Source organism: Ursus americanus, chromosome 1 (genome assembly GCF_024610735.1).
Source record: "Ursus americanus isolate L20-20 chromosome 1, mUrsAme1.1.p, whole genome shotgun sequence".
Taxonomy (NCBI): domain Eukaryota; kingdom Metazoa; phylum Chordata; class Mammalia; order Carnivora; family Ursidae; genus Ursus; species Ursus americanus.
The window spans coordinates 22,772,247-22,784,772 of record NC_142127.1 but is presented as its reverse complement, the minus strand read 5'-3'; the positions used below and the strand labels follow the sequence as shown (position 1 = coordinate 22,784,772).

Sequence of the window (12,526 nt, the reverse complement as noted above, 5' to 3'; positions counted from 1 at the left end):
GTGTTTGCTTCTCCTTAGCCTAGGATGCGTGATACAGTAGAACCGCCCTCACTTTGGCAACAAAATAACATAATTAGAGTGACTGCTTTTTAAGCACTTAGAATATGTCAAGCACTTCTAAAATGCTTTGTGTTAATCATCTCACACTAATCATTTCTGGAAGGGTTTCTTACCCTTCTTTTATAGATACAGAAGTGAGGCTTGTTGAAAGAAGTTAGTTGCCTATGATGGATAGTAGAGTGGGATTCAAATCCAAGTTTATCTGCTTCTAAAGCCATATTAAATCTTAACCATTATACTATGCCCAGAGAGGCTGATTTCTATAGTAATTACGTGACCTCAAGCTAAGATCAGGGAATAAAACTGGTACTTTTTCAAGCATGGAAAGTAGGAGGAAAAAAATTCAGAACCTGGGTACTCCTGAGAAATGAGGGCCCAATTAGGACGCAGCAGTCAGCTTTTCTAAGCAGTCAGGGAACACACGAAGCAATTTCACCTCTGTGCCAATCGTGCCTCGCTATTAATTATTTCTGAATCTTTAAATGCTGCTTTTAAACAGCAATGCCACTGGTATACTAGGCTTTCTAATTTGTGAAATTGTTTTTACGTTGTAATTCACTGGATTCTCCTTGCTTGTTTGCTGTTACATCCATATGTGTGACATACTTGAAATAGAAGTGCATCATAATCTTATCAAAACACCCAACTTGGCATTTTAGGACTGTGTATCACTGAAGACTAAGTCACTGGAGCCTTCAGGCCGTTTGGGCTGAATAACTTTGTTTCTGTTAAATACAAATCAACATTCCAGTTATCCATTGTTGAACTAAATATTCTCAATTAAGATTTATTGCTCCGTCTTGGATACATGAAGTGCTTAGAGCAGTTTGCATAACAGAAGATTTTAATTTGCTACTTAAAGCCATTTCCATGTTTAAAATGTTTACATATTATGAATTTTATCCCTTAAGCCTCATATAAAGCAACTTGGCTTGTCAATCAGCATTATCCTTCATGGCTTATTCTTAAGAATCTAGGGTAGTATATATTTTATTTTCTTGATATTTTCTCTTCATTTTCAGTGTAATCCCAACCAAAAGTCATGTGTTTAACTCAGCCTTCAAATACACCTTTTTGAAACCTACCAAACTTTTTTTTAATTATTATTTAATCATTCCAACCCATATGCTGTATAATGTGAATTTTGAAATCTATTCATGGATAACATTCATAAGCACTTTTTATCACGCCAAAAGAATTCAGGGGACTCACTTTTTAAAAATAAGATCAAAACAAATTTCTGTCTATATTTTCTTGCTTGATATATGCAGTTGTTTAAATATACTTATTACTCGGCACAGTCATTTTTATAATGCATGAAATATAATCAATATATAAAGTCACGTTCCCCAAAATAAATGTTAACAAGAGCTTACGAAAAAGGCCAGAGGAATTAAATAATGGATCTTAAAATTACACATTAATATACACACAAATAATTTAAATTTATTATATTTTTTCATCTGATGATTTGTTTACTCATTCTTTCAAATTTATCAAGTGTTAAAAAAAAAAAAAAAAGGTTATTAGAAAAAGGTTATGAAGTCTATAGTGGGTGCCAGACCTGAAAACAAAACCTGGGATACATTATCAAGAAGGTCATAGTCCAGTGAAGTAAAAAGACGGAAATAATTACAAATCATTTGATGCAGTGTCATTCATGAGTACTATTTCCAGACACCATAAAAGTAATATAAGTAGACACTGTGAAAATAGAGGAGACCACCAATTTTGTGTGAGCAAGAAAAATAGAGAAAAGTATAGTACCCAAACTGGTAATATTTGAAATTTCAACTGGATCTTGAAGGAAAAATATACTTTTGTTTTTAAGGCAGGGACAGAAGAGAACGGTCTTACCCTATTCTTAGTAGAAAGGAAAAATAAGCATAAAAGGCACAAACATGTGATATGTCTAAAAAACTCTGAATTCTTCTGTGTGTCTAGGGAAAAAAATCTAACACAAGGGAATGTTTAGGATTATATTGACAGGAACTATAATTTTAAAATATTCAAATGACACAATCCAGTGCTTTTAAAAATATTTTGTTCTATTTTACCTATCAAGCTATAAATACAGTTTTGGGGAATTATAAAACTATAGGTATTAAACCTTTTAAAATGATCTTTTAGAACAAAACACTCCTCAAGAAAAGCCTGTCACTGAGTCTGATCTTTCCCCCAATTTTGCATATGTTATTTTCACAAGCCAGGTAATTTTTGTCAATCAGGGAGAGCTTGAAATATAGGATAAATTGTCTGAGATAAAATGATTAACGTGAGGGAGGATGAGGGAGATGCTGAAATCTTAGCTCCAGGAGATAAGCAACAAAGAGCTAATTAACTTAGTTCTGTAACTCTATTTGTTGTCAGTGACTTTTTTAAAGCAGAGTATATGGAGAGGGATGATTTCAAGAAAGAATTTAGGTCTGGTTAAGATAATAGTAGTATAGACACTTGCAGTGGAGGAAAAAAACAAACAAACACAAACAACCAGCCCCCCCCCTTTATTTATTTATTTATTTATTTATTTATTTATTTATTTACCTTTCTCTGGGTAGGGACCTGGAAATTAGATTGACAAATGCCAAACTACCCACAGAAAAATTTATTAACAGGAGTAACACACATGGATGCAGGGAAACTCGCTAATCAGTAACTCAAAGGAGTGGTTAGAAGTTGGGCTTATCTAGCATCTTAACAAAGAGCAGCAAACTTATAGAATAATGACAAAGGAAGAGGGTTTTGAACTTAACAAGGGAGGCAAACTATGGGAAGGCAAATATCTGAGGGAAACTAATGGAAGGTGATAAGGGTTGTGTTAGTAAGGTTTATTGTGTAGATGCCTCTCAGTGCCTTCCTGGGGCTGGTAAGCCTCTAGACTGGTCTCTAGTAATTAAGAGGCTAGGACTGCTTTTAGCAAAAAAGGAGGGCGAAGAGCTTTTATTTTTTGTCTGCCATTTCTTACTTGTCTTCAAATCAGAATAATTCTTAAGCCAAAGTGGCATATTTTGGAGTGGTATATTCTGATCCCTTACATACTCAACTTTTTCTTGAATAAAATGTTTTGTTTTCAAATTAAAAATGTTATTGAGATAATTTTAGATTCACATGAAGTTATAAAAAATAAGACAGAGAGGTTCCATGTCTACTTCATCTAATTTTCCCCCATCAGAATGTTATATAAAACTACAATAAAATATTACAACCCAGATACTTACCTTCATGCAGTCCATTAATATTATTCAGATTTCATGTTTTATTTGTATGTATTTGGGTCTTTAATTTTAGATCTAATTTTATCACATGCTCCAACACCAAATCAAGATACTGAATAAAATGAAAGAAGTTCTTACGGATAAGTGGAAAAACAAAAGAATAAAAGAATAAAAAATGATACTAAATAATTCCAATACCACAGTGGTCCTTCATACTGCTCTTTTATGACCATGCCTCCTCTCTCCTGCCTACCACCTCCTTCCCCTTTCCACCCCACACCGTCTGTCTTCCATTTCTAATATTTTGTGTTTTTAAGATGTTATATAAATGCAGTCATACAGTATGTAACCTTATGGATTGGTTGTTTTCGACTCAGCTTATATCCTCGGAGAGTCATTGAAATTGAATATATCAGTACTTTTCTTCTTTTTCTTGCTGAGCAGGAGACCATGATATGTCAATACCACAGTTTATTTAAGCATTCTCCTGTTGGAGGTGGTGGCATGATTCTGATTTTTGACTGCTACAAATAAAGCTGCTATAAAGATTCATGTACAAGTTTTTGTGTGAACATAAGTTTTTATTCCTCTGAAATAAATTCCAAGGAGCGCAGTTGCTGGGTCCTATGGAAGTAGTATGCTTAGTTTTATAAGAAACTACTCCGCTGTTTTCCAGAGGAGCTGTATCGTTTTTCGTTCCCACCAACAATGTGTTAATGATCCAGTTTTTTTCTGAATCCTCGTCAGCATTTAGTGTTGTCACTATTTTTATTTTAGGCATTCTTACAGGTGTGGAGTGATGTCATTGTTACTTTAATTTGCACTTTCTTTTGATGTCAAACATCTTTTTCATGTGCTTAATTGTCATTTGTATATCTTCTGTGAGATGTCTGTTCATTTCTTTTGCTCAATTTTTTAATTGGATTTTTTTAACTGTTGAGTTGTGAGTGTAGTTTTGTTGGTACTAGTCTTTTTTTCATTTGTTGTGTGTTTTCAGTAGCCAGTTTCTGCAACTATCACAATCCCAGAAGCAGAAGGAGTTGCGTTCTATTGTCTGATATGTGGATTGCAAATATTTTCTCCCAGATTGAAGCATGTCTTTCACTGGGCTTTACAGAACAAAAGGTTCAAATGATGATGTAGCTCAATCATTGAGAGATACTGTAATTACGAATGAAGGGCACAATCTGAATGTACCTCACATCAAGTTATCTAAAAACTATCAGTTGTGGGGATTACCAAAGAGGTGGTTGCAAATTTTAGAATAGGATTTTAGCTTGAAAAAGAAACACAAAAAATTGTAGTGCTAAAAAATAGCTAGCATTTATTGAGCACTTTCTATGTGCTCAATACTATTATATTATTATTACAATTCCATAATGGTGAAGTGAGAGTGTAACAAGGTGGAGGCTGACTAGTCTTTTGTAGATGAACCCAGAAATGAGTAGACAAGCTGATGGAAAGGTGATTGAAAGCTTATATTTCTATTTACCTCAGAGAGAAGGCAGGAATGAAGCACAAAGAGTGCTCGGGTTTCCTCAGTATATTTATTTCTGCACTTATAAAATCTAAGCATTTTTAAGAGAGATTTTTTGAGACAGCCTGATAGCGAATAGGCAATTAACCCCATTCTACTTCCTCATGGAACAACCATGCTCCTTTGGAGCTAAAAATTCAATGTTTCAGAAACAGTTTTGCCTCCCAAAAAAATAACGCCCCTTCTGGTGAACTCTGAAAAGATATCCATTTTGCAGTATCCAGAATATTATAATTCTTCTACAGGTTTGGTAGGGGATGCAGTTTTACAGTATTTCTTCACCTACTGTGTATTTTTAGTAGTCAGTTTCTACAACTATAACAATCCTAGATGCAGGAGTTGTGTTCTATTGTCTGAAGATAATGCTACAAAGAGAATATTTAGAAGGTTTCAATGTTATTTTTTATTCATGTCTAGAGGCTTTAAAGTTAATCATCTATCTATGTTTTAATATCTGTAGTATGCCTTCTTCCCCTCTATATCTTTAGTGTTCCTCTGTGTCCAAAGAGATCTCCTCATAAGACACATCCCAGCAATATTTGAAAGGCCTCATTAAACTTATTACATATTCAAATTTGAAGGATTATAAAAATATGCAATTTTTAAAAGGTTTTTCTTAATGTTTTTATTCTAAAATCACCTGAAGAGGTTTTTTTTTTTTTTTTTTTTTTTTTTAATACTGATTCCTGGGACTAATTCAAACCAATTAAATTAGAATTTCTGGGGGTGAAGCCCAGGAAACAGTATTTTTAATAGTTTTCCAGATAATTGTAATGCATAGCCAGGGATGAAAAATTTGAAATGAAATTTGGTGTCAGAAAAATATTAAGAAATTTCCATCTCTAGAAAGCATTAATTTTAAAAATTCTTTTTTTCTATATATTTGCATTTTTGCTTTAATTCCATATTGCAAAGTATGTTGATTTAATTTTGAGTTATTTAAAAAAGAAATGAGACACATAAGGTGAATTTCCCAGTATTTTTTAAATTTTTTAAAAAAACTAAAAATATTTTATTTATTTATTTGAGAGAAAGAGAGAGAGAGCACATGGGGCGGGGGTGGGGGGGGAGAAGCAGAGTCCCCACTGTGCTGAGAGCCCAACATGGGGCTCCCTCCCAGGACACTGAGATCAGGACCTGAGCCGGCAGATGCTTAACTTACTGGGCCACCCAGGTGCCCCTGAACTTCCCAATCTTAACTGTGACAAAATTTGAAACTCAATGGACTTAATTATTTTTAGTAATATACGGAAATATAGTTAGACTATATTTATTCTAAAAAAATATTATGTAGTTATTTCTTATATTAATGTATTTCTATTATAAGAGCAATTACATAATTTTGGCAAATTACATTGTCTCAATTAAAAAATATGCTGGGCTACTTAAATCAAAATATCAAAATAATACATGAAGGGAAATCTTTGGCTTAGAGAGGGTCAGAATGAAAGCATTTGAATTAACTGCATTTTTACAATAATAGAAAAGATAGGTGAAAAGATAAATTTTCCTTTTCATAAAGGTTTTTAAATTTAAATGATGACTTTTCTTCCTTTGATACACCTGTTACATTATTGAATCTAGGTTTCCTCTTTTGATTACCAAATCCAGATGGTATTAAAAATAAATGTGTCTTATAGAAATAAGTCTATGTTAATAGTGGTATATTCTGCAGAAAGATCTGACAGTCCTTTTGAAGATGTTTTAATTTCAGTCACCCTCACCCATTCTGAGGACCTTTTAGTACAAACATAATCATATTTCTTTGCATAGGTTTTAGGACACTTTTATAAACATGCTCATATTTGATCTGTTTTCTCATAGCTATTGATTTACCATTCTAAAATCACCGAGTAGTTTCAACTGCATCAAAACACTATCAGTTCACTGCTTAGTGATTCATCTTTTGAAACAGTGCAACAGAGACTCAATTCAGAAATTTTTCCAATGAATGGACACCAATTAATTCTTCAATGTTATTAAGACCTAAATGTATGAGAATAACAAAATAAAAAAATCTTATCCTGGGGCACCTGGGTGGCTCAGTCCTTAAGTGTCTGCCTTCGGCTCAGGCCATGATCCCAGGGTCCTGGGATCGAGCCCTGCTCCACTGGGAGCCTGCTTCTTCCTTTCCTACTCCCCCTGCTTGTGTTCCCTCTCTCGCTGGCTGTCTCTCTCTCTGTCAAATAAGTAAATACAATCTTAAAAAAAAAAATCTTATCCTGTGAAAATATTTATATTAAGCACTTTAAAAATAGTACTTTTAAACATGCATATATCTATGAATTTTGAACATGTATCAGAATTTTGAACATATATCACCAGTTTCTTGAATTCATAATAGGAATTTAAAAAATATTTCAGTTCAGGGTTCTTGGGTGGCTCAGTCAGTTAAGCATCTTCCTTTGGCTCTGGTCACGATCTCAGGGTTTTGGAATGGAGCCCCACACTGGGCTCCCTGCTCAGTGGGGAGTCTGCTTCTCCCTCCCCCTCCACTCATGCTCTGTCTCTCTCAAATAAATAAATAAAATCTTAAAATATTTCAATTCTATTTTATAAACCCAGGAATGCTCAAGAACATTCAGAGATTAATTGGGGCACCTGGGTGGCTCAGTCGTTAAGCATCTGCCTTCCACTCAGGGCGTGATCCCGGCGTTATGGGATCGAGCTCCACATCAGGCTCCTCTGCTATGAGCCTGCTTCTTCCTCTCCCACTCCCCCTGCTTGTGTTCCCTCTCTAGTTGGCTGTCTCTATCTCTGTCGAATAAATAAATAAAATCTTTAAAAAAAAAAAAGAACATTCAGAGATTAAGCTAATACATTTAACAGAAGAGAAGATACACATAGGTAGCTAGGTCACATATCACATGACTAGGCTAATATAGGAACTTAATTATTTTTTTCCTGTGACTCTTAAAATGATGAATCCTAAACTATTCCATCTTAATATTGAAGCAAAAACCTAAGCCATGCCAAGTAGACCTATTGAATCATTGCCCTTCTTCCCTTTTGTCATAGCATCCAGGTATAGGTAGGGTATTAAGAAATTCTGTTGTGGGGATTATTCAACTTTAGCAGGCAGAACTCTTTGAAGACAACTTACAATTTTCCTAATGGAATTAATTAAATAACCCATTCATGCATTCAGTGTTTATAAGTTTTCTTCTCTTCTCTAGGCAATATGCTCGGTATTGAAGATCAAAGCTCACTACCACACTGCTTCTTTTCTTTAGGCATTCAAAAGTCCATGAACAAAAATGTTGAGTAGTAAACTGTGGGGAACTCTGACCCCAAAACAGTCACTTCCCTGCTCTGTATAATGACTGCTTTACACAGCCTATGTTAGAGTCTAGAAATCATGGAGTGTTAGGTGGATGAGAAAGTTCTGACACTGTGGGTTAATCTGGAGTTGGGCACATTTGGTATTAATGCACCCTTTCCTTCAAAAAAAGAGGTTGAGGAAACTTAGACAAATTTAATCCCTCAACAAAGGCCAGCCAAGAATATTGATTTTAAAAATCAAGGTGAAGAAAAATAATAGAGGGGTGAAGTTAGTGGTGTAAATGCAATTCCTCTACAATTTCTGCAGATGGGTCACAAATATGACTCTTTAGGTTCTTTGCAGCCAAAGCAAAGAGAGAAATATGATCAGTTACAATTTTATATTTTCCACTATTGCTTTTTCTGGCACTGAGCCCTGAAAGAAATTTCTCCCGTGGGTCCTTGTATAAAGAGGTCACTATGTGATATATTATTTCAGACACTATATCCTGAAAAGTGTAACAGTGGTTTTCCTATGGCTACTTCTTATAGCATCCTTCATTTAAATCAAGGGCACAATGCCAGAGCTCAATTCAGCAACAGATTAAGTGAGGGACAAAAACCCAGATAGCTCTCTGATGGTTTGGCTTGATTGAGAGAGAAAATTTGGAATATCTAGAGGGATAGATAACTGCTTAGAAGGAATTCTTCATAAATGTATTAATTCAGTTCTTGATGAAAATATGACTACCAAATGTTTGGCGTATATTTTGTACCATAAATCTCTAGTAAGATATTCTTCATTGCTGATTAAAGTTAGATATATGTGATTTAGATAGCCAACTAAGCAGAAGGTAAAATAGACCTTCTGAAAAGTAAGTGGTCTAAACCAGGATTTTCACTCGAAAAAATGCATGGAGTTGACTCCGAAAGTACCTATAGAATAACAGAACTTCCTCTGATAAAAAATTGAATGATGGATGACCTTCAACCTGAAAATATTACACCAAAGAACATGAGTGTGATAGTTTTTATTTGATTATTTTCTAAAGTATTTAAAGCCAATCCCCCACAGTAGTCATAAAAAAAATACCTAAAAACTTTATCCCTGAAATGTCTGATTTTATTTATTAGTTTTATTCTGTACCTTTCAGACCTCTATTAGTAAAACATACCGATAAATCAATAAATAGCTGATATATTGTATAGACTTGTAGTATTATTTCTACTTGATCAAAACTGGTCTGATAAATCAATTCTACTCCCTGGATTGGGACTATCTGTAACTGGAAATATTTTGACTGTATTTAACTCTTTCTCAATGAACTGGAACTCATTTGATTCTCTCCAAGTGTCTCCTTCCTTCCTTCCTTTTTTTTTTTAATCTGTCTTTGTTTGTTTGTTTGTTTAAATAGGGAAGGGTTTTTGTTTGCTTGTTTGTTTGTTTGTTTTTGTGGTTTGCTTCCTTCATTCTCTGAGGAAGATTCCAGAACCAATTTATAGTACTGTATGCCTGAGTATATGTCCACATGTGCTTTTCCACAAGTAGTTGTGGGTCATAGAAGACCAACATGGAACGACAGAGTTATTGTAACATGAACCCTGAGCCTACTGAGCATGCCAGTAATTAAGTAGATGTGTACCAAGAATCCTCAGCAATCAAAATATACATATCCTGAGACCTTTGAAAACCATGAGTACCACTATAACATATGAAATTGTCCATAAAATGCAATAAAGCTAACCTACAGTGATATACTGTGACGTGGAGATAATGACCTTAAGCCTTTGGCTTGGTTCCCTTACTAGAGGGTTGATTTATTGCCCCATGAAAGATCCTAAATAAGCCCAATTCAATTCCGTGCTTCAGTGACATTACAGATTTTTGAAATTCTACTTCTGTATTTACTTGAAAATCATTGAAACCAACAACTTGAATCTAAATCTGCCTAAAGTAAATTTTACTGAAAGTAGGGGCGAATTAAAAATTTCATCAATGGTATTAGTTTCCCAAAAGAGTATTATGCATTAAAAATTTCTGAGGCAAAGCCATGTAACAAAGAGGGCAGGCAGTCAATTTGGAAATAGAAACTTTGTTAAAATTTCTGTAAGCTCCACTTGCTAGCTGTGGACTCAAATAGATTTCTTAACTATTCTAGGTATTATTTTTCTTATTCATGAAACGAGACAGTCATTGCTCTCAGTGTCACAGATTGTTGTGATAATCAACAGAGATAATGCTTAAGTGCCTTTGAAAGTATATTGTTCCACAGATAGTTAAAACAGTATATTTCCCTATTAGCCAAATCTTATTTTTAAAGACAAAAATCTAAGCTTGCAACTTATTTTTTCCCCTCAAATCTAGTGCTAGGTGAACAGTACTATTTAAGTGGCTACTGTGATGTTTAAGTTGTATAATTTAATTACAGGTCTATCGATAGACTATGTGGAAAACAAGCTTTATTGGATCAGTTCGGGAAATGGAACCATAAATAGATGCAACCTGGATGGTGGTAATTTAGAAGTAATAGAGTCAATGAAAGAAGAATTAACAAAAGCTACAGCCCTAACCATCATGGGTAAGTGTAATGGTTCTATAGCTAGGATGCTATGTATTGATTGGGGGGTGATTAATTATGACCTGTTAAAAGCTTAGAAAAGTTACCGCTCCATTAACACCAGAGGCACATTCAAATTATACATCTCTATGAGAGTTTTTTTTTTTTTCTTTTTTTCTTTTTTCTTTTTAACCTTAGCAAGCAGGCTTGTAAGATTATCCAGATCAGGGACTTTGTGCTGTTTGCAATACAAACTTTATCGTTATTAATTCTTGGCTGTGCCTTGTATTATTTTATGATTATTTTCTTTGTTCTACTGCAGTGTTCTAAAGTGTAAGGGCCTTGTGTATTTGTCACAATAAAGTCAAATCTGGCTTATCTCTGATTTTAAAGGATATCTTGATTCACACAGATAATTCAAAAAACAAGGCCACAGGGCCCAATTACCAAAGAATGAAATTATTCTCCCACAAATAATTCTTTCTTATTTTTAGGGATGAGTAGTCTTACTGTTTTGAGCCTCATTTTCCTTCTTTTCGGTTCAGTCTTTGGGAAAAGTAAAAAGATGCCAGATGAATATGACAATTAGGAAGATCACAGGGAGGTATGGCTTTTCATAGAACAAATAATCAACTTTTATCATATTGATACTAGAAGTTGATTTTTGAAATATGAATTTTAATACAAAGCAGTTTGAGTTTTAGAAAAGATGTAAGAGTAGATACCATTAAGAACTGCTTTTTGGTGAGGATAGCTGTGCCTTTACTTAATGAATGGCTGGCTCTAAGCTGACATTCATGGTAGGTCAGCAGTATGAGGATTAGATCTTCCACATAGAACCTCAGTAGTTATGTTTGGTTACAGGAAATCAGAAAACTGATTTTATATTTGCAATTCTAAAATACAAGGTATTCTGGATAGCATGTGTGTGTGTGTGTGTGTGTGTGTGTACTATATATAATTATATGTATATACATAAATACTATATATATATAACTATATATACTATTTATGAAAAGTCAATGTGAATGTATTTCTAAACATTTATGTAGGTAATAAATTAAGTCTTTTCAATAAATATTCTACAATCTTCACCTCTTATCATTTCCCAAATTGAATGTTAATTATTTTTGGTTTTGTTTTCACTAATGTCTGTTGCCTAATATATAAAGTTTTAAAGTAAATAGTGGTTAATTGAGAAAGATGTGAAAACGTATTCTCTACTAAAAACAATTGTTTTCATCACCTTTTATTTCAAATAGATTTAAAATATCTGAATAAAAGTGAATAAGGTTTACATATTTCAAATTATTATTTAAAACAGGATGAGTCTGGGATATATGAAAAAAATTAAAATTCAGTTCAGTTCAACATGTATTTACAATCTTTTAAGTACAGACAGTGTGTATTTGTCTCTGAAGTACAAATATAAACATTGACACTATTCTCAAACAAAACAAAACAGAACATACATTTCTGTGAGGGAGAGAGAGAAAAAAAGATCGTTTCAACCAATCATCAATCACAAAGAATATTTCAGTTTCAGTAGCTGAGAAATACAGGTAATAAATATATTTGCCTTAATAAAGTTGTGAGAATCATATGGAAATGCATGGGAATACATTTTGATAATGTAGAGTTTTTTACAAACATCAAAGGTAAGATCTGGCATCACTTAATTTAATCTTTAAAATACTCTGGAATTTTACCTTGTTGGGGATTTGCAGATATCTGGCATACTGGGCATCGGACGTTCAGGGGCTTTCTTTTGCTGTACTTTTAATCCTAAATGGCTGTCTTTCTGCTATCATTTTCACCATTTTTTTAAAAATTGTTTCTTAGAATTAGTGTTATTTTTTTTAAGTTTTTTTTCCCCTAGAGGCGAAATTTAAACT

At 33.7% G+C, this 12,526-nt stretch overlaps 1 protein-coding gene across 1 annotated transcript in view; it reads left to right on the top strand.

The window, feature by feature from the left end:
• The window catches only part of LRP1B (LDL receptor related protein 1B), a 576,984-nt gene that overhangs the window by 49,633 nt on the left and 514,825 nt on the right, over positions 1-12,526 (top strand). Inside the window, 1 exon segment of the mRNA XM_087859483.1 lies at positions 10,503-10,652. Within this exon segment, the coding sequence (XP_087715609.1) occupies positions 10,503-10,652 (150 nt within the window).